The 23,657-nt window shown below is 35.0% G+C and overlaps 1 protein-coding gene across 5 annotated transcripts in view; it reads right to left on the minus strand.

Moving 5' to 3' along the window:
* Positions 1-23,657, minus strand: part of PPM1B (protein phosphatase, Mg2+/Mn2+ dependent 1B) — a 98,926-nt gene that overhangs the window by 20,311 nt on the left and 54,958 nt on the right. For 3 of the 5 annotated variants that reach the window (XR_007470870.1, XM_049695997.1, XM_004265003.4), the window contains exons 3-5: positions 16,439-16,556; positions 11,458-11,569; positions 11,007-11,064 (exon numbers count right to left, since the gene is read on the minus strand). Coding sequence is in view for 4 of the 5 variants with exons in the window: in XM_049695997.1 (XP_049551954.1) it covers positions 11,007-11,064; positions 11,458-11,569; positions 16,439-16,556 (288 nt within the window). In the remaining variant the exon portion in view is untranslated. Of the gene's footprint in view, positions 1-810; positions 1,864-11,006; positions 11,065-11,457; positions 11,570-16,438; positions 16,557-23,657 lie in introns of those variants that run through there. The other 2 variants (XM_012539578.3, XM_004265002.4) reach the window with 1 other exon arrangement.

Raw genomic sequence — 23,657 nt, forward strand, 5'->3', positions numbered from 1 at the left:
CCTACACCACTTCCAGGTTGGATTGAACTTCAAAAGAAAACAAAATTAGATGAACAAGTTACCTTCCTTTCTTTGTTTGAAAAGGTAATTTTTACATAGAGGTGTGTGTACTGTTTATTGTGTGTATACACACATGGATCTACCTAACATAGATAGATAACTGGTTGGGTTTTTTCTCCCCTTTCCACCAAATGCCTTCCTCTTTCTCAAACCACTTAAAAATATTCTGGCATTGGAAAAATAGATCAAAAAAACAACAGCTACATCCGAAGATTCCAAAGTTTCAACTGTACCTTAAGCAACTTTAGACATATGATAAATATAAAACATGAAAAAGATAAGTTAAAATGTTCTACATACACAAAATAATTGTTTTTAAAAATACTTTCCCATGTGACTGAGTCATCTGTATTTTAAAAATTCATTTTAGCAAAAGTGAAACTCATATGTGCCACTATTTAAAATATCTTATAATTCTTGCATTTATATCTGATGAATACTTATAGCAAAACTCACAGTCTTACAATCTTTAAAAAGCTCATCACGGCAATTTTCTGACATGTCTACATGTGTCCATACTGTCCAAAGATTAATATTTTGTATCACAAAAAGGGGATAAAAAACAGAATAGATTTACTTTGAGTAAGCAAGACTTCTCAAAAATTTTTTCCTTTTAATTAATGAAAACCGCACCTAGCCAAAGTTTTCTAAATTTTATATACATACAAATGAAATTCGAATGAGTATTTTTCCAATATACCAAACCTGGTTGTTTTCAAAAAATTAATTTAAAAATAAGTACAACATGCATAGGTTATTCCACATCACATGCTTTATTTGGACTTAAACACTTATAATTTCATTCTAAACACTTGGTTGACATACATTTTGATGTATGTAGTTAGGCTATACAGAATATACAAACCAAAGCTGTATGAATAATACATAGGTTTTTCAAAAATTATGTCTCATAAAGAATACAGAGAAAGGAAAAATAACCACACATCCAGTACCTCAGAACTACTAAAAAATAAAACTACAGAGATGTAAAATATAAACAAGTCAAAGAACACACAAATTATCATCCTTGAAAAAAGAAATTACAGGCCAGCATCTGCCATTCTTTGACGAACTAAAATTACTAAAGAAAACATAAATTTATTACAAAGCTAACTATGAGTGTACTAATACGTGAAGCAGTATAATTCTACATTAACAAGTTCTTCCACAACGTAAAGTAATCTTGCTAATTGGTAATCTCTAATCCTATCGAGTATGAATTTAACTACTGACTTTAATAACTGGTAGCCTCATTTCTGGCATACAATATGAAATGACATATAATTTTATTAAATTCAAAGTACTCTAAATAGCCAATTTTAAACTATCTGATAAAGATGTATGCAAAGGCCTTCTTAAAAAACAAGGCTATATGACTATAATAAAACTAGTTTACCAAGATTCAAATAACAAAACGGTTATATAAATGCATACATTATACTTCCTAAGTAAAAACCATCAAATCAAAGATCACAAAAATATTACCACAAAGTAAAGTCATAGTTTTTCACCACTCATCTTTGTCCCTGCATCTTCAGTACAGCTGTCTAATTCAGCAAGATCACTTTTTGATTCGGTATGGCTTTCCTGCATTGTCACTGGGTTTCCAGCATCACTGTTCGAAGAAGTAGCTGTAGCAGCTTGTTCAGCAGGGTTTTCTTCTCCCTCTACTTTAGCTAGCCTGTAACTAGTCAGCATCTCCTCCAGAAGTTGTCGGTAGTTTCCCCTATGATTAATTCTCATTTGCCTGAGAGCTTCCACCAATTTCCCCTGTGATCCACTTTCCTCTGCTTCATCGGAGGCCTTTTTTTAAGATTCAAGACCCCAGTGTCAGTAGACAAACTAGGATATCACATGTATTTCATAACATATCACAGCAAAACACTCATTTCTCTACCATGAGTAATATAGTCTAAGAACGAGAACATTTCGTTAAATAAGTATCAAGTGTTACTTGTGTCAATTAACAAAATTTCCAATTGAAATATCTCAAGTAATTTTTAGCAAATGATCATGAACTAGTTTATGTTTTATTTCACATCGATATTTGAAGCTTAATCTGAAATTTACTTGGCTATTAAAATTCAACACCAACACAAGCATCTCCTAAAACTGACTTAATTAAAAAAACAATAATTGGATATAATTATTTAGTACAAAAGGAAATTAGTGTTTAAAGCAATAGGAAAGGAAAGAAAAGCAAGCCATTAGATTCTTCATTTCTGCTAAATGACAGGAAGGAGAGGAGATACAAAATGTAAAATTATATAAATTTAAACTAGATTTTGCGGGAATTGTAAAGCTTCTGTGGATAAAATTTCTATTTACTTTTTGTCTTTAAATATTTTACTAAAAACATCTCTAGATTAAAATAGACAGTCATTTTAATCATTATAATAAGATATGAATAGTAAACTACTCAATTCTTTTATATTTTATTGAATTTTGTAAAACCTACAGGTTTCTACAATAGTAGCTACTTAATCTTGTTTACAGAACAAGCTCTAATATCCAAGCTGATCATACTGATATGCTGACAGACTAAAAGCAAGTCAACCTTGTAATATGTGACTCCTGATGTGATGCGTTAGGGAGTACAAAGTTATGTCCTGTGTTCTTGCCGAAAATGTTTAATATGACTCTAATAAAGCTAAGTCCCAATTTACAGGAAAACAGGGAATCATGTGAAAGGGCACCACAAGGAAACAATCATATGATACAGAATGTAGGACATCCTATAAAAAGCTGGCTTAGACTCTTCATGTTCAGTGTTAATGGGAAAAAAAATTGGGAGCTTCATTAAAGGCTTGCTTAATGTGCTTGATTGGTAACAACTGGACTAGACCATGTAACAATTATTAACAGTCATTCTATGGGCAACTGGGAAAATTTGGACTCTATATTAGATAATATTGAATTTATTATCAATTTTCTTAGGTATAATAATAATGTTATGGTTATGTATACAGAAAAATATCCTCATTCTCAAGAGCTGCATGCCAAAATATTTACAGCTAAAATATTATATCTGCAATTTGCTGTCAAAGGTTCAGTCCAAAAAAAAAAAAGTCATCTACGTATACATAGAGAGAAAGCAAATACGGTAAAATGTTAAAACATGAGTCTAGGTAGAAGGTGTACAGGTGTTCACTTTATTATTTCAATTTTTCTATATGTTTGGAAGTTTTCATCATAAAGTGTTGGGAAAATAAAATACAAAAAGGTTACTGATATAGATGATCTGTTACAAACTCTTAACCATCTTTGGAGGCTGTTACTCTATAATTCTACAACAAAGATAATACTACTATAACCACATAATAAATGGCAATGTTTATTAGAAAAATCAGAGCACTGGAATTTTTTTTTTAAATCGCCCCTGTGGCAAAAAGCAAGAGGTGATACTGTGTATAACATATGTTTTATGTGTAGGTATATGTGTGTTCTGTCCATATTTTTTAGGATATTATTATGTAAAATGTCTGGGAAGAAAGGAAATACAGCAATATAAAAATGATAATAATGGGTAGTGAAGTTTCAGAAGCTTTATTTTTCTTTGAATTCTCCAATTTTCTACATCAAGCATATTAACTATCAAAATAACTTTTTTTAATTTGCAAAATTTATTGTGTGGAGAGAACATAATAAAGTGTGCTCTCTGTTAAGATTTTTCTCTTTCTTCCCCCCTTACCTTTCCTTCTGTACTAAATAAATGTTATTTCCCTAAATAAAGTTTCTCATTTGAATCTACTCAGGAAAGGTTAAGATGGAACAATGAGATAAATGCTTGCTAGTCGTAAACCTTATCAGTCTTTAATCAGGTCTACCAAAAGGAAATTGAGAGTATATCACAAAGAACTTTTAATGAAGGGCATAAGACTCCTCTCTGCCCTCCAAATAAAAACCCCTCAAACCAACAACTCCCTTTGACAACTCCCTAGGACACAAACAAAATCTCCTTCAAGTGGACAGTTACACAGAGAGCTCAACCTTGGTTTTACATCAGAATCACCTGTAGAATTTTCAAAATTATACAGATGCAAAAGCTCCATCCCATGATATTCATATTCAGTGGGTTGGGGTGATTTTCTTAAAGCCTGATAGGTGATTCTGATACACGGCAAAGGTTGAGAACCACTGATAAACTGTCTTACTTCTTTGAGCTTATTGATACGGTTGGATCAAAGGTTGTTGTATTTGGATGTATCTCACTCTCCATCTGACACATTTATTATTACAGTAATCATCTGTTTCTGTGAATTGCTGTAATAGTGGTAGTTGGGGAGAGAAAAGTAGTTGCTTTATAAAAAACACATTAAAACCCAAACTGTAAATTAAGTAGGGATGGATTTACAATGGCCAATTGAAAAGAATTTGAGTTAATGACCACATTTAAGTCATTTTATATTACAGCAAATTACAGTTTCTTTTTGTGCTAGATAGACAATGGATGGGTGAAACCTCTTCCCCAGCCATTTCATTTGATTCCTCAAAATAATGTTATACAACTCTCTCATGGATTCTCATTAATATCAGAAAAGGAATCTATTGTTTAGCTGCACCTTCTTTACCTGAATTCACACACAAAGCACATCACGTTTATAGATTTACCACAGCAATTAATTCCACCTTGCAACTGTTCACAAGTCTCTCCAAATCTCTGTAAAATCTCTGAGATAAAGATAATTTCGATTCCTTTCTGTATCCTCCCTACCACCTAGAGAAGGAAAATTAATGCCTGTGGCTAAGAACTTTATATACATAATCTCATTTAATCCTTACAGGTACCCTACGTAATAGATACTGCAACTCTAGTTTTTATAAGTGAAGAAACTAAGGCTCAGAAAGATTTAAGTTATTTGTCAGGGTAACAATGCTAGTAAGTGACAGAACTCAGATTTCTGTACAGGTGTAATTAACATCAATGTCCCTCTGAATGTTCTTTTGAATACACTATGGTAACAGTTTTTGCATACTAAGTGCCTCATATAAATAGACACTTACTAAATAAATATTGGTTAAAATTATTGTAGAACTGGACCACAAATTATTTCATATTGAAGTCTATAATGCATTTCCTTGTCACAGAAAAATTAATAAAATTATAGGACAAAAAAATCATATTAGATGGGATGGTTTAAATTATTCTGCAAAATAAATTTAAGGCAATTACAGAAATGGGAATTTAGGACTTTTCCCTCAGATTTTGTTTTTAAGGTTTTACTGTCATCTAGACTTACACAGCTTGAGAATCAAATTTCTCATTATGAAAACACTGCCTTACACCAAATAAGACACAGGAATATGGATACATCAAGCAGAGGGCAAAGAGAAGGGGGGAAAAATTTTTTTAAATGGAATTTAACTAGCTAATATTTATTTGCAGCAATTTTTAAAAAATAGTTGTCATTAGTGAAATTCTTCAAATGATTAGCTAAAACAGTGGAGAGAAAGTGAAGAATGCTAGTATATTTACTATGTTTTTTGGAGTCCCATGCCCTGCTTATCAGGTTAAAAATAATTTTTAGAAGATTCTCAAATATGACTTCATGAGATACAATTAACAGTGACTAATAAAGAATCTAATAAATTATGTTATCTTCAAGGATCATGTAAACTTCAATCAATCTGAAATAATTTTAAAAAGTCACTTAAATGGTCAAGACCACATAGCTACAAGAAGTGGTATGTCAAATGACACCTTAAAAAATAGTGACTAGGGCTTCCCTGGTGGCACAGTGGTTGAGAGTCCGCCTGCCGATGCAGGGGACACAGGTTCGTGCCCCGGTCCGGGAAGATCCCACATGCCACGGAGCGGCTGGGCCCGTGAGCCATGGCTGCTGAGCCTGCCCCTCGGGAGCCTGTGCTCCGCAACGGGAGAGGCCACAACAGTGAGAGGCCCGCGTACCGCAAAAAAAAAAAAAAAAAAAAAAAAAAGAATAAAAAAAAAATAGTGACTAAAATTAGTGCATTTTCAAACAGTGTAGGTAGGTCTTCTCCATAAAAATGCTTTGACAAGTGAAAAAGTAAACAAGAAACAATTTACAAAAAACCTAGTATTCACAAAATCCTAAAACTGTGATATAAAAATATAATTGATCTATTTGAAATAAAATTAAAAAGAAGACTGTATATAAAACTTAATAATGTGAAAACAGAACAGGGAGATTTTGGGGGGCTTTTGTCCTGTCTTCCCTCCCCTTCTCAAAATCCAAATGCCTTAAAATGTTTTTTTAGTTAGAATAAAAATGAGTATTTAAATGAAAAATAACTAATAAGACACTGGGCTTCACTACTTAGTCTCAACAAGTTTATAAAATATTCCTCATCAAAAAACAGAGTATTTTAAGACTATTAAACATGAGATTCACTAAAGAACGGGAAATGATTTTTCTTGCACAACAGACAGAGGTGGGGGTACAGACACATATGTAATCTCTAAATATCTTAGAAAGGCTGCATGGAAAGGTGTAAAGGGAATAGTTTTTGGAGTCATTCTGAGTTAGATTCAAATTCTGGCTACTCGATTTATCTAGCTTTGCAACCTGGGCAAGCTACTCGGCACCAATTCTTAGTCTTCTCTGTAAGAGAAGGGTGTTGAGGAGATTATCTATAACTAATATTTAGATATAGATATATAGATATGACTTAGCACAAGTAGGAGTTGGGTAAATACAAGTTCCCCCTTTATCATTGGAAAATCATCAACTTACATAGCTACCTGATCAGTGGTATACTGATTCAAAAGCACCTTAAGTCTCCATTGAGGGAAGAAGTGAACCTTTTGGCATGGAAAATATAAAGCTCAAAAAATAAACTTTCCTTCTAATTAGTAACCTCATATTATTTTTTAAAATACATGACTTAAAGATAGTCTTAGCCATATATACACTACCAAATGTAAAATAGATAGCTAGTGGGAAGCAGCTGCATAGCACAGGGACATCAGCTAGGTGCTTTGTGACCACCTAGAGGGGTGGAATAGGGAGAGTGGGAGGGAGGCTCAAGAAGGAGGGGATATAGGGATATATGGGTACATACAAGTGATTCACTTTGTTATACAGAAGAAGCTACCACAATACTGTAAAGCAATTACATTCCAATAAAGATGTAAAAAAAAAAAAAGATAGTCTTGCAAACTACTAGAAAGAAAGAAACAGAAATATTTCTAACTTAACTAGTATTTATTGAGCTCTCAGTGTATGTCAGGTGAGAGAGCTCAGCACTGCTGTAGGTGCTGTGATATAGCCATAAACAAATCAGATGAAGTCCCAGATCCCAAAGAATTTAAATTCTAGTAATAAAACCAGACTAGCATTTTTTTAGATAAACAAGGACTTACTGTATAGCATAGGGAACTATATTCAATATCTTATAATACCCTATAACGGAAAAGAATCTGAAAAAGAATATATATATGTAAATACATAAACAAAACAGAAAACTGTGTATCACTTTGCTGTACACCTAAAACTAACCCAACACTGTAAATCAACTATTCTTCAATTAAAAACAAGCTAACTAGCATTTTAAAAGAAGGGCAGTCGGGGGAGGGGGGGATTCCAGAGCCCTACCTTATATAACAACTTAAAGCAAAATGCAGTTTTACTTTTTCTGATCCTCTGGGTGATTATTCTTTTGGGAGTCACAGACTCCTCTGAGGAACTAATGAAAACCACAGACTTACTCTAAATCATTAAATAATGTGTATGCACACACATAAATACATTTGCAAAAACTTTTGGGGGATTCACGAACCCCTTTATTAAGAATTCATGCTTAACTCTTTTCTACAGATTTTGATTTTAAAGCTGGGAAAATATCAGTATTGCTTATATTAAGAAGACTGAACATATTCCAGAAAGTTGAACTAAAATACAAAAATTTAGTAAAGCAACTTAAGAAGAGTCCCCTAAATAATGAACTTTCTGAATATATTTTAAATGATTTACTTTGACTTATATCCAACTGAGCTTTTAAAAATACTTTTATTAATCAAAAGATTTTTTTAATATAAGAAAAATGAATAAATCCCTATTTCTAATGGTACTACTTATAGGCATTCACAGCAGAACAATTCTATCTTGGACATAAAGTAGACATTTTAGGAATCTAAATAATCTCTGATTTACTCTGATGAGCATTCATTTTTTTAAAAATATCTGAATAAAAAATTATTTTTGTTATTTAAAAAAATAACACCTCCCAACTCTCTCCTCCTCTGTATTTCTACCATACCTCTGTCTTTCCCATTCTGCAAGTTAACTACATCAGCCCCTGCCACTGTGTACTTCCTGGCAGCATCTTCCGCATGGCACGGATCTAACCAAGCTGAGAAGCATTTATGGAGCACTTCTGTGTCTAACTCACTGCTATCGTAGGTAAAGTTAAGAGCTAAGAATTTAATCAAACCTCTATAAGTTCTTCAGTTTTCTGTTTCTTTTGTACTTTTTAGTACATTTCTTCTACTTGTGATTATGGTTCAACATTTTTCTAAGGTTGTGATTATTCTGAAAGGGTAAAGTAATGTTTCCCAAAATAGGATTCTGGGCTGCAAAAGTGAGTTTTTACAGTAAACAAGGAAGTTTCTCTAATCCACACATCTATCTACTAATGATGAGTTTATACTTATCATCTCTGTGATCATTTCACAACTACTTGACTTCCAGCATCTCTTTAATCTAATATTGCATATGTTTCTAACAGATTTAAAATACCAGATACTCCTTTGAGTCTGTCATTCTTATGCTGCAAACACAGGGTGGCTCTACACTCTAAAATACAAAGTTCAAAAGGTGCGTCCAGTCTCTTCACAAATACTTCTGGCATCCTGAATTCTTATTTTTCACCATAGCAATTCTCTGCTCTAGCCAAAACGATGTCCTCTCTTTCAAAGATAGCTTAAACTTTGTTCTTGCCTTGACCATCCATGTGAACTATCATCATCCTCCTTTACTTTCTGCCATTCAAACCATTCTTCAAAACCAATCTTTTCTCTGAAAATCTGACTTCCCAAGCAATTACTGTACAATTCACATGGCAATTAATCACATTCTATATTTTGTCATTTCTTTTTATCCTTTAGTAAATGATGTGAAACCCTTTTATTAATTAATTTGTATGTTTATATCTACACTGCCAGGTGCATTGAGAGTAGGGATGGGGGACCATGCCTTGTTTCATAGTCTCCTCCCATATCAATTCATTACACGGTGGATTGTCAGTGTTTAGTCTTAGAAAGCTTATATATAAAGGTGATTAACTATACATCCCCTTAATTTATAGTCATATAATAATGGTCTTTAAGGCCAGTTTTATATCCTGAGCATCTCTTCTGAGTTTCATGGTTCTGTTGCCTATTTATTCACTGTTTATATAGCTACTATGTATAATAAGTATTTTCTATTTTTTAAAAAAGTTTAAAATTCATCCTTGGTAGATGTTAAACAGAAATTCTGGGTTACAAACTTTTTTTTTTTGGAGTAAAAGCTGCCAATGTTCTTGAGAGACCAAGAAATCCAGCAAGTATATTATGAAATAATTTTTTCAGATTACACACTGGGGTTGCATTTTCAAACACATGAGGGAACAGGAGTACTTACATGGCTAATAATGAATCAATAACTATTTGAGGTCTCATTTCCTCCAAACCTGGTGATGGGTGCTGTGTGGAACCTATAATCTAGCTGAAGAGGTAAGACTCTCTTTACTCTACCTCCCAATTACTACCATCTTTTTAGTTGTATCAACATCCTATCCTCACTTGTTTGGTTTAGGGTTCTTCAAATGCATCACATGACATATCTTTATTTTTAATTTCCACATCTTTGTATACAATTCTTAATACTTTAAGGGACGTGCCACAAAAGAGTCACAGAATCACTGCTCCAGGCCAAGGTATAAATTCTGTTATTAGCAATATATAGTAACATTTATTCAACTAACTAAAATGCATTAATTATAAAAATTACCCTTTTTATCAGTATAACTTTTATTGTTAAGAAAAAAGAAATTATATGATATTGCTGTACAATAATGAACCCTGGAAAACAATGCAATTGAGATGATACATAATTTCTACCAGTGGCTGATGTCTCTCTCAAGACCTGCCAAGAGGAGCTAGAGACTTGGAGGGTGAGTCTATTTCTTCTCAACAAGTTTCATTACTATGTTTGGCTCCCTTAAATCTCTGAAGCATACATGTTAAAATTAAGTTGTTCATTTTTAGATGCCCAAAAACTTGAAAACTCATAATCTGTCTCTGATTGAAAACTCATAACTTGTCTATGAGAAGACAGTTAGTTGAATTACTGACTTTGAAATTTAGGGCAGTTTTTTTAAAAAGGACACTGTTTTGCCTGCTCGTACTAGTATTAAAATAAAACAAAAAACTTACACAGGAGCAGCTGATCAGTATTTCTAAGGAAGGTAAAGGGACAAAGAGTTTTGCTCTGATGAAGCACAGCAGGATACAACAAAATGGTTATCCCAGTTCAACAGATATACCCACAGCACAACAAGAATGTTAAAAATGAATTATCCTCAGGTGTTCAACTGGGCACAAAGGGGCACTGAAAGGTAAAGGTCTGCTCTTTAAAATAATAACATCACTATTGCTAACTTCCAGTGATGCTAACAGCCTGCTGGAGGAGAAATTGACATATTTAAAAGCACATTCTTTGTTTGCCTCAAAATTAATATTTAAGGGAGAAAGAGAAGGAAAGGCAGACATACAGGGAAGAAGTAAGTACAGCCCACACAAAAAGGTATTTGATGCCCATTAAATGAAAACAAACCTATCTACAAAACAGAACTTTATCTCTACCTTCCACTTCAATATATTTCCTTTAATTTTAACTGACTCCTTAAAACGAAAAGCAGTCATAATTTCCAGTATTTGTATTATAAAATTATTTAAAATACTTAAGAAATAAAATAAAGCTTACCCCATCACTTTCTCTATGTGGATTCAGCCTACTATAAACAGCTTCAATAACATTGCGCCTAAAAAGAAATATGCTTTAGTTTTATTAAATTACATACAGTTGTTAAGCTTCTGAGTATTTTAAATAATACTTCATATCTTAACTACACTCAAAAATTAATTGCTTCATTAAATACCTGCCAAGAACATAATATCTGCATTTCACTCAGAACTTGATCCTGCACAATCCATTTGTTCTCATTTACCAAGGAAAGAAGGACCTTCATCCTCAAACAGTATAATAAATAATGCCTTGAAAAGAAAATCTCTTCTCGATGAAATTTTAGAGTTCTTCTCTAGTATAAGAACTATCAACCCATTTCATCTTTAGATAATTGATGTACTTCTTACCAAAAATTATTTAATTACTAACTATAAATGAAGTCAAAATTTGTTCTTTTTCTTCTACTTACTTGCCGGCAAGACCTCCCCCAGGAGGCAAATTCGGGATATTTTCTGCAGACAAGATGCGCATGACATGGGCAAGATCAGGCATTCCTTCCTCACCAGACTTCTCCATAATTTCTGTAGGTTTTTAAAAAGAGTTCCTAAATTAATGTGATAACTCAGAATTCACACAGTGAAACAAGAGGTACTATTTGGTAGTACCTATTTTAAAATATAAAATGCAAATATTACCTTACTATCACAAGGAACAAAAAAAGTAAGATAAAAAGTTATTTGCATATATATACTCATTTTAGCATTATTCATAAAAGCAGAAACTGGAACAAATTAAATGTCCAATAAAAGGACAGTTAAGAAAATTTTGGTATAGCCACTGAGTGAAATGGTTTATAATCAGTAAAAATGATCCCTATGAGCACAGCACAGCCACATGGAAAAACACTTTTGATCTATTATTTTATGTAAAAATATAAAAGTTATTAATGCTATAATTACAGGAAAACAAAAGCAATGGAAAGATAAGGACTATAAGAAGGTGAAAATTAAAAACTGTTTTATAGGTTTTTTGATACTTAGTTGTGTTCCACAATTTATTTAAAACAGAAAAGGAAAATAAATCTCAGAACTTGCTAATACTTAGAACAAAATAAAACATTTCCATGTTTCACTTATATTTACAATTTATAGAAAACAGATTTTTAAAGCATGATCATTTGGCCAGTATTAAGACATAAAATCCTCAAAAATCAGACAACAGCAAACTTACTTTTAAGACAACAAAAAAGCAGAGTCCTAAGCAGCCCTCAAGATGCAAACTCCAAACTGTTTCCCATGTGTCCCTCACAGGGACTTCACTGTGACCTTGATTTTCACTGCTCCCATTCAACTCTGCTCCGACTCCTACCTGTATCTCCAAAGGTGCTATTCAAAGAAACCTTCTAGATTTTCACATATACTTCCTCCCTTGGTTTGCAACACTTTTTACATCAATCCAACCAGCCTCTTTGTATGGTTAAAGTGTATTTATACTTCAGGTTTCAACTTTATGTGTCACTTTCTCAAATTCTTCTCTGACCCACACCTGGCATAGGTGTATTGCTAGATACTCCAACTGTACATGATATTTACTAGATCACGGACCGCAAGCTTCATGAAGGCAGGACTGTAATTTTTCTATGTTACACTTGTATCTCTACAGTGCAGGGTTTCTCAGCCTCAGCACTACTGATGTTTTTGACAATTTTTTGTTGTGAAGGCTGTCCTATGCATTGCAGAATGTTAAGCAATATCCTGGCCTCACTCACTGGACGCTAGTGGTACCCTCTCAGTCTGAGACCAAAAGTGTCTCCAGACATTGCCACATGTCTCATGAGGGACAAAATCCATCCTCCTCCCCACACCGGCCACTGAGAACCACTGCAGTCTAGCACTTCACCAGCCAATTTTCACAACCCACTGGTGCCCCTGTAGTCCAGTCCTCCACCATCATCTGCCACCTGCTTTAATGCATGATTCCTAATTGGTCTCTTGGCTTCCTCTCTTGTCCACTCTTTACAATCTCTTCTTCACATGGCAACTGAGAGAGATCCTTCTAAAAGTCAGATCAAGGGACTTCCCCGGTGGCACCGTGGTTAAGAATCAGCCTGCCAATGCAGGGGACACGGGTTCGACCCCTGGTCTGGGAAGATCCCACATGCTGGGAAGCACCTATGCCCATGCGCCACAACTACTGAGCCTGCGCTCTAGAGCCCGCGAGCCACAACTACTGAGCCCGCATGCCACAACTACTGAAGCCTGCGCACCTAGAGCCCGTGCTCTGCCCCAAGAGAAGCCACTGCAATGAGAAGCACATGCACTGCAAAGAAGAACAGCCCCCCGCATTCCACTAGAGAAAGCCTGCACACAGCAACGAAGACCCAATGCAGCCAAAAATAAATAAATAAATAAAATAAATTTATATAAAAAAAAGGTCAGATCACGTCACTCTCGCACTCTTCCAGTGACTTCCCAGCACCATTTGAATGAAGTCCAAAGACCTCATTTTAGTCTGCAGAGCCCTACATGATCTGCTTCTTAGCAATCTCTCTTCATCTTTCACTCTTCCACCAGCTCATTCTCATCTAGCCACACACTCTAAGCATATTCCCTCCTCAGTCCTTGTTGCTCCCTTTGCTGGAATGTTCCTCCCCAGATAGCCACTCTCTTCCATATATAGGTATCTGCTCAAATGTTTTTCCTCAGAGAACTGCCTAACCAATATTCCTTGTTACTGTCTGCTTACTGTTGTTTTTCTTCTATTAAAAAAAAAAAAGGTCTCTACTACATTATAAACTCCATGAGATCAAGAATGTATTTGTTTTGTTTTCTGCTGCATTCCCAGTAACACACATGCACAGGGACAGCTGAAGAAATGAATACATGTAGAAGGTATTCACCAAATATCTAATCAATTTAGGTTAAAGGCTATTCCCTGTTTAACATTATACCTCCCCTCTGCATTCCCAATAAAAACACATACAAAGACTTGCCAATACACAGAATGATTTCACCTCAAAATTTTAATGTCAGATTACATGATCTAAAACCCTAATAGAAATATAATGCTCTTGAACAACCCTACCTTATAAAAAAGAAGTTAGGTACCAAGGCATATTGATTTGCAGTGGCTGCTTTTTCAATGATTTTTAAGTGTTTTTTGATTGAATGATTAATAATCAAGTATCTACCATAGCCCCCAAGACCATATCATATTATTACATATCTGTCATCTTTGCCATATAACATATATTTTGGAAACTTTAAAACTATACAGAAGAAAATTAATATTAAATGTTAACCCACACTGAGCTGAACTGACCACACATTTAAGAAATTAAAATTTAGGGGGCTTCCCTGGTGACACATTGGTTAAGAATCCACCTGCCAATGCAGGGGACATGGGTTCGAGCCCTGGTCCGGAAAGATCCCACATGCCGCGGAGCAAGTGAGCCCGTGCGCCACAACTACTGAGCTGCGCTCTAGAGCCCGCATGCCACAACTATTGAAGCCTGCGCACCTAGAGCCCATGCTCTGCAACAAGAGAAACCACTGCAATGAGAAGCTTGCGTGCTGCAACGAAGACCCAATGCATCCATAAATGAATGAATGAATGAATGAACAAACAAATAAACAGAAGAAATTAAAATTTAGCTGTTATAGAAGAGTTTATAAAACCTACAGTTTGCTGAGGACTTAGGCACCATACCAGGTACTTAAAGTTATCTCATTTATTATTAAAACAAACTGTATGGTTGGTGTTTTTACCTTTAGTTCACAATAAAGAAACTGGAGCCTTAAGAGATTAGGCAAGTTGGTTGAGTCATATAACTAGTAATTGACCAAATTTTAGAGTTCTTCCCCAAATGAAAACTATTTAGTTTCTTCTTTGTGAATGAAGAAATAGGACAATAAGAAAATTCAATAGATAGCTAGTGGGAAGCAGCTGCATAGCACAGGGAGATCAGCTAGGTGCTTTGTGACCACCTAGAGGGGTGGGATAGGGAGGGTGGGAGGGAGGGAGATGCAAGAGGGAAGAAATATGTGAACATATGTATATGTATAACTGATTCACTTTGTTATAAAGCAGAAACTAACACACCATTGTAAAGCAATTATACTCCAATAAAGATGTTTAAAAAAAAAAAAGGAAAGAAAATTCTTCTTGCTTTCTGGTAAATTTGAGCCAGCAATCCCCCACCCAAATACACTAGACCTTTTAGAAAACGTGTATTATTAAAAACTCCTATAAACAGCTCCTCTTAATAATTATATTATCAACAGGAATAAGAGTGCCTCTGACATTGTCTTCAAAGTGTTCCCACGTTTCTTATCTTTCCATTACCCTGAAAACAGAACTCACTGACAATTCAGAGCTGAAGAAATTGCAGACCAACAAAAACAAAACCTTTATGCACCTTTGTTTATGGTGTGTGGCTAGATAGCTGTAAAGCTAGAAAAGATACATCTGTCCCCGCTCTCTAAATCTGCAAGAGAAGGTAGTTTTCCTTTGGTAATTACACATTTGAAATTGCAAATTTTTGCATTTCAAAACTATTACCAATTACTATAGCTACTGTTCATCTAAAACATGACTCGTAATAGGACAAATCTGACAAGCTGACTACAACATAATCATTAATTATATCATTCAAGTGTACTATTAAAAAATAATAATAATCAAGCCATAACCGTGTTAGGAAAAAATATAGGTCAATATGTAACACTGAACTCTGCTCAATATTATGTAACAACCTAAATGGGAAAAGAATTTGAAAAAGAATAGATACATGCACATGTGTAACTGAATCACTTTGCTGTAAACCTGAAACTATCACAACATTGTTAATCAACTATACTCCAATATAAAATAAAAAGTTAAAAATATATAAAACAAAATTTTACATTTTGTTCAAAAAAAAAAATGTAACCCTGAATTGAGGAAAGAACTTTGTTAAGAATGATATCAAGGCAAAATAAATAAATAAAACTGACATAATATAACTTCATAAAAAGTAATTTTATATCTAAAAAGCAGCACATATAAAATCAAAATGAAGTATTAAGTTGGAGATCCTGTCACAGACTCTAACATGTATTCTCTATCAGGGTAACCACTAAATGAATATTTAAAAGGATGTATAACTGATAAGCAAATGCAGGGATGAAATGGAATGGAAAATACTGATTAACCCAAAAGGGACGGAAGGAGAAAAAGGGAAAAAGAACAGATGGAACATATGTAAACAAGTAAGATAACAGATTTAAACCCAAACAAATTAGCAAATTATGTTGAAGATAGAGACTAGGTTTTCCTCTCCCTCATTCCTGAATAATAATTTATTTTTAGTCCAAAAGCTGCAGGAAATTTTAAAAGAACTATTTGATAAACAAGGAATAATAATCTTCCTTTCCTTCTAAATAATAATAAAAAAAAAGCATCTGTCTTACCTTCCACCCGTGATTCCAAGTACTTATCCAACTCTGAGTCTTTTCTCATTGCTTCATCTGAGACCTTGGGGGCATTTGAAAAGCAAACTAGTACAATACTCATGTTATCTCGACTTCCCTGTATATTAAAAAAAAGAAAAAGAAAAATTATACTTCAATAGTCTACCAACTTTCTATTATTTACTTCAAAACAGATTTAATTACAATAAGCAATTACTTATTTAATCATCTAGAATGTACACCTTCAACACATTCATTTTCATTCCAAAGAACTATTTGAAGCACACCCTGAAGAAACAAGGACTCCAGGTATGCATAGATCATAATTATTTTATGACTTTTGATTCCGTGTACCTTTTCTTATCCACCACCATTCCACAACCTGAGAAATGAAGATATCTTCACATATATTAAATCTTCTAAAAACTTTGTTTCCCACTCAAGATTGCATATTCCCAAAGTGACTTAAGCCCCAAATGCATCCTCCCAAAGAAATATACATTATTTTCCTAGCTAATTAACCTGCATCAGAGCAGTGCTACTGAAACTCTATTGAACTGACTTGGCTGAAAATTGTTGATCATTAGGATACCCAAGACACTAAAATGAACAAGCAGAGAAGAAAAGTTAAACTGGAAACTCTTCTGAGGGTACACTATCAAACAATCAAACTGAGATACACTGTAGTCAGATGCAATAACTTTTGAAGAAATGACATCAGACTGTTACACAGAATTACAGTGTAAGGATTTGTAGAGAGTAGCTAAAACTGCTAATTTAAGGACAAATTTTACTGCTGCCTTTTTAATCACACCATCACAAAAGGAAAAGGAAACAATATATAGTACTCTATTACCGTGAGACTATAAGCAATAAATTTAAAACATTTTCTCACTAGTTTTCTTATAGATATATTACTTTTATTGAGTTTTTTTTTAGAACAGAATGAAACTGTTCTTGGAATAGTGATTTTTTTAACTCCTTTTTTTTTTTTGCAGTACGTGGGCCTCTCACTGCTGGGGCCTCTCCCGTTGTGGAGCACAGGCTCCGGACGCAGGCTCAGCGGCCATGACTCATGGGCCCAGCCGCTCTGTGGCATGTGGGATCTTCCTGGACTGGGGCACGAACCCGTGTCCCCTGCATCGGCAGGCGGACTCTCAACCACTGTGCCACCAGGGAAGCCCATTAACTCCCTTTTTAAAATTTTATTCACCACTCTAAGAAACTAAGTCAATGGCGGTGGGATTTGCCAACCCAAGTGAAAAGAGCCAAGGTCACACCCATGCTAGTCTAGTCTTTTCAGTCATCATGGCCAGAATCTAGGCAGGCATTGTTTGGTTAAGACTTGCCACCTTTTTGGGACCCACATGACATAGCCAAAGATAGGCAGGTCTTGAAAAACTTCTGCCACAATCTCCTAAAACTCAGTGGAGCAAAGTTTGAAGGCACTAAAGGCTGGGTCTTAAGAAGGCTTCAAAAAGAATAACCCTCTGCACAGAATTCTGATGCTTTAGTAGAAAGAATCATGATGAGTATATAACCCAGTTCTCAATATCTGGAAAAAGAATTAGGATTTCCAAATTGGCCCAAAAGAATTTTACTCCTTAATGAAACCCACCAAAACTTGCATAATGACTTAATATTAGAAATACTACACTGGCTATATGAAAAAAATATATATATATATATTATATATATATGAAGATATACACACACATATCCCACATATAAACCCTATGGTTCCAAACAGCAATACATTCCACAGGAATCAGGATTTACCATATAAATTCAGGTCAGGCAAAATCTTTATACCACAGATATTCAAGAATCAAGCATCACTTGAATACCAATGATTATTTTTTAAAGCAATTTCATGAATAAACAGAATTCACACCTTACATTTTTAGAAATCCAGTTTCTTCTAAACATTCTCTATTTTGTTAACAACAGCATGATTGTTTAGCCATTCCTAATCAATCTATCTATCTATATAGTTTCCATTAGATTTTTATAAGTTATAAAACAAACATCTTATCATTTGGAAAATTAACTAAAAGATAGTTTCAAGAAGTTTAAGTACCCAAAGATATTTAAAGGAAATAATTTAGATGTTAGGTGTTAACCTTGGCACGTGTGATTTCAATGATGGTGTTTCTATTTCTACATAAAGAGGATTTTCCCCTAAACACAAAGTATGAGTGTGTTTCAGTAATTTTTATACAGCAATTGAAAAAGATACTTCCCTTTATGCCTCTTCAGTTTTCTAGAGATAAATCATCCTTGCATATTCAGTATAAATTTTCTGCAAATTCCAGAATTGAAATGTGATTCAAAAAAAAAAATCAAGTTGAACAACTAAGGCAATTAGCCAGATGTTTAAAACTAATTATTTCAGCCCCTTTTCATTTTTTAATTTTGACAATAACACAGCAGTAGTACTCTAAGGAATGAGAGCTTTAATAGACAGTTATAGATCAAAGTAGCCAGTGCCCCTGCTATAAGTAAGGGTATCTAAAATTAATCATTAAATAATTTGATGCTGTTAGCTTTAAAGATGAATGCTGCATGGTTACAAAGAAGTGTTCTGGATCAAGTCTTTACACAGCATATGAAATAGGTTGTGAACAGAATCTCTAACACTACCAAAGTTAGTAAATGAGTATCTGATAAGTGAACCATAAATATTCCTCATTTTTTAAATCAAATTTTTTAACCTGCAGCTCACTGCAGTTATCTCATTTACACAGAGCTCAAAAACCAGCCAAACTTAAGGAATAGCCCAAATTTTCAGCCATCCATGAAAGATGCATCCTATCATCACTTCCTTTCAAGAATACTCAATTCTCCCACCATTTCTTTATTGCTTGAACCTCTATTTCCCTTCATACAAATCTACCTCCATTTCATAACCATCATCAATAGAACTAAAATTTATTGAGGACTCTAAACCAGATACTGTTCATGCACTTGCCAAAAGCTTTACTCTCAGCAACTCCATGAAGAAGATATTATTACCTCTATTTTATAAGATGAACAAACCCAGGCTTTGCACTAAGTGGCAGAGCATAATTCAAATCCCAGCTGTCTGGTTCTAATACCAAACCCGTGGTTCTAAACAGTGTGCCAAGAAGCCCCAGGATGCCACAGTGCACTCAGAGATATTTTAAATGCGGGGGGGGAAGGGGACGACACAGTGATACTCAACATCTGTGGACACCTCACAAACTAGCTCAAGGTAGTTCACACTTTTAACATTAGACAGCACTATATTCCTCTCAATGACATCCTATTTTTCCAAAGCTGGGGTTCTGGGAGTTACTGTGATTAAAAAGCAAGTCCTCATAAAAGTCAATGTGATACAGGAAACAAGTGTGACAGTGCCTAATGATTCCAAGGTTTGAGAAGTTGTGCATTGTCCAACAGGTGCACACATGTCATCAGTATGTAACTGTAGTTTTTAAAAGAATGAAATAAAACATTTTTTCAATGTATGAGTATTATTTGTTAATTATTTTGTATACTCATTAAGTTTGGCTCTAACTACTTAATACTCATAACTATTAGGTATTAATACGGCTAAGTAGCACTGTAAAAAAACTTACTGAGATACTCAAGACACCATCAACAAAGAAAGTTGGGGGATTTCTACACTACATATACTGTATTTTTACATCCTTCTCTTCCATACTTCAAAAAACCCAGCCACACCCCACTCTAATATTATCTATGTCTACTTTTAAAGTAGCATTATTTATGATCATATTTTCTGAAAACTATAATGGAAAAACTCCTGAGTTCAGGGCTAAACAATTATTTTGGGGGTATACAATTTAAGTACATTTTCCATGTTTTATCAATAATTTGGATTGATATTGCCTTTGGAAAATGTTATTAATTTCCCCTAACTTAATCCAACTATCAGGTATTATATCTCATGTTTCAAAATAAATAAGCTTCTAATAGGTGATATATAAATTGAATTAAGGGAAATCAAATTGTTATTTTTAAAAAATAACTTAAAGGAATATTGACTTTTATGATTTAAGAAAAACAAAGCAGGTGGCAAAGTAACATGCATAACATGATCCATTTCTGTAAAAAGCAAAAAACAAAAAAAGGAAAGAAGAGGCCCTGAACCAAGATGGCGGAGTAGAAGGACGTGCTCTCACTCCTTCTTGCGAGAACACCAGAATCACAACTAGCTGCTGGACAATCATCAACAGGAAGATACTGGAACTCACCAAAAAAGATACCCCACATCCAAAGACAAAGGAAAAGCCACAGTGAGATGGTAGGAAGGGCGCAACACAGTAAAATCAAATCCCACAACCGCTGGGTGGGTGACTCACAGACTGGAGAACACTTATACCACAGAAGTCCACCCACTGGAGTGAAGGTTCTGAGCCCCACGTCAGGCTTTCCAACCTGGGGGTCTGGCAACAGGAAGAGGAATTCCTAGAGAATCAGACTTCGAAGGCTAGTGGGATTTGATTGCAGGACATCAACAGGACTGGGGGAAACAGAGACTCCACTCTTGGAGGGCACACACAAAGTAGTTTGTGCATCGAGACCCAGTGGAAAGAGCAGTGACCCCAGGGGAGACTGAACCAGACCTACCTGCTAGTGGGTCTCCTGCAGAGGCGGGGGTGGCTGTGGCTCACTGTGGGGACAAGGACACTGCCAGCAGAAGTTCTGGGAAGTACTCCTGGATGTGAGCCCTCCCAGAGTCAGTCATTAGCCCCACCAAAGAGCCCAGGTAGGCTCCAGTGTTGGGTTGCCTCCGGCCAAACAACCAACATGGAGGCAACCCAGCTCCACCCAACAGCAGTCAAACAGATGAAAGTTTTACTGAGCTCTGCCCACCAGAGCAACAGTCAGTTCTACCCACCACCAGTCCCTCCCATCAGGAAACATGTACAAGCCTCTTAGATAGCCTCATCCACCAGAGGGCAGACAGCAGAAGCAAGAAGAACTACAATCCTGCAGCGTGTGGAACAAAAACCACATTCACAGAAAGACAGACAAGATGAAAAGACAGAGGGCTAAGTACCAGATGAAGGAACAAGATAAAACCCCAGAAAAACAACTAAATGAAGTGGAGATAGGCAACCTTCCAGAAAAAGAATTCAGAAAAATGATAGTGAAGATGATCCAGGACCTCAGAAAAAGAATGCAGGCAAAGATTGAGAAGATGCAAGAAATGTTTAACAAAGACCTAGAAGAATTAAAGAACAAACAAACAGAGATGAAGAATACCATAACTGAAATGAAAACTACACTAGAAGGAATCAATAGCCGAATAACTGAGGCAGAAGAACGGATAAGTGACTGGAAGACAGAATGGTGGAATTCACTGCTGCAGAACAGAATAAAAGAAAAAAGAATGAAAAGAAATGAAGACAGCCTAAGAGACCACTGGAACAACATTAAACGCAACAACATTTGCATTATAGGGGTCCCAGAAGGAGAAGAGAGAGAGAAAGGACCAGAGAAAATATTTGAAGGGATTATAATCGAAAACTTCCCTAACATGGGAAAGGAAATAGCCACGCAAGTCCACGAAACGCAGAGAGTCCCATACAGGATAAATCCAAGGAGAAACATGCCGACATAGTAATCAAACTGGCAAAAATTAAAGGCAAAGAAAAATTATTGAAAGCAGCAAGGGAAAAAGGACAAATAACATACAAGGGAACTCCCATAAGGTTAACAGCTGATTTCTCAGCAGAAACTCTACAAGCCAGAAGGAAGTGGCATGGTATACCTAGATTAAAGGGAAGAACCTATAACCAAGATTACTCTACTTGGCAAGGATCTCATTCAGATTTGATGGAGAAATCAAAAGCTTTACAGACAAACAAAAGCTAAGAGAATTCAGCACCACCAAACCAGCTCTACAGCAAATGCTAAAGGAACTTCTCTAACTGGGAAACACAAGAGAAGAAAAGGACCTACAAAAACAAACCCAAAACAATTAAGAAAATGGTCATAGGAACATACGTATCGATAATTACCTTAAACGTGAATGGATTAAATGCTCCAACCAAAAGACACAGGCTTGCTGAATGGATACAAATACAAGACCCATATATATGCTGTCTACAAGAGACCCACTTCAGACTGAGGGGATGGAAAAAGATATTCCATGCAAATGGAAATCAAAAGAAAGCTGGAGTAGCAATACTCATATCAGATAAAATAGACTTTAAAATAAAGAATGTTACAAGAGACAAGGAAGGATACTACATAATGATCAAGGGATCAATCCAAGAAGAAGATATAACAATTATATATGCACCCAGCACAGGAGCAAGTCAATACATAAGGCAACTGCTAACAGCTATAAAACAGGAAATCGACAGTAACACAATAATAGCGGGGGACTTTAACACCTCACTTACACCAATGGACAGATCATCCAAAATGAAAATAAATAAGGAAACAGAAGCTTTAAATGACACAATAGACCAGATAGATTTAATTGATATTTATAGGACATTCCATCCAAAAACAGCAGATTACACTTTCTTCTCAAGTGCGCACAGAACATCCTCCAGGATAGATCACATCTTGGGTCACAAATCAAGCCTCAGTAAATTTAAGAAAACTGAAATCATATCAAGCATCTTTTCCGACCACAATGCTATGATATTAGAAATGAATTACAGGGAAAAAAATGTAAAAAACACAAACACATGGAGGCTAAACAATACATTACTAAGTAACCAAGAGATCACGGAAGAAATCAAAGAGGAAATCAAAAAATACCTAGAGACAAATGAAAATGAAAACAAGACGATCCAAAACCTATGGGATGCAGCAAAAGCAGTTCTAAGAAGTAAGTTTATAGCTATACAAGCTTACATCAAGAAACAAGACAAATCTCAAACAATCTAACCTTACACCTAAAGGAACTAGAGAAAGAACAAACAAAACCCAAAGTTAGCAGAAGGAAAGAAATCATAAAGATCAGAGCAGAAATAAATGAAATAGAAACAAAGAAAACAATAGCAAAGATCAATAGAACTAAAAGCTGGTTCTTGGAAAAGATAAACAAAATTGATAAACCATTAGCCAGACTCATCAAGAAAAAGAGGGAGAGGACTCAAATCAATAAAATTAGAAATAAAAAAGGAGAAGTTACAACAGACACCACAGAAATACAAAGCATCCTAAAAGACTACTACAAGCAACTCTATGCCAGTAAAATGGACAACCT

This window comes from Orcinus orca, chromosome 13 (assembly GCF_937001465.1).
Source record: "Orcinus orca chromosome 13, mOrcOrc1.1, whole genome shotgun sequence".
In the NCBI taxonomy this organism is placed as follows: Eukaryota; Metazoa; Chordata; class Mammalia; order Artiodactyla; family Delphinidae; genus Orcinus; species Orcinus orca.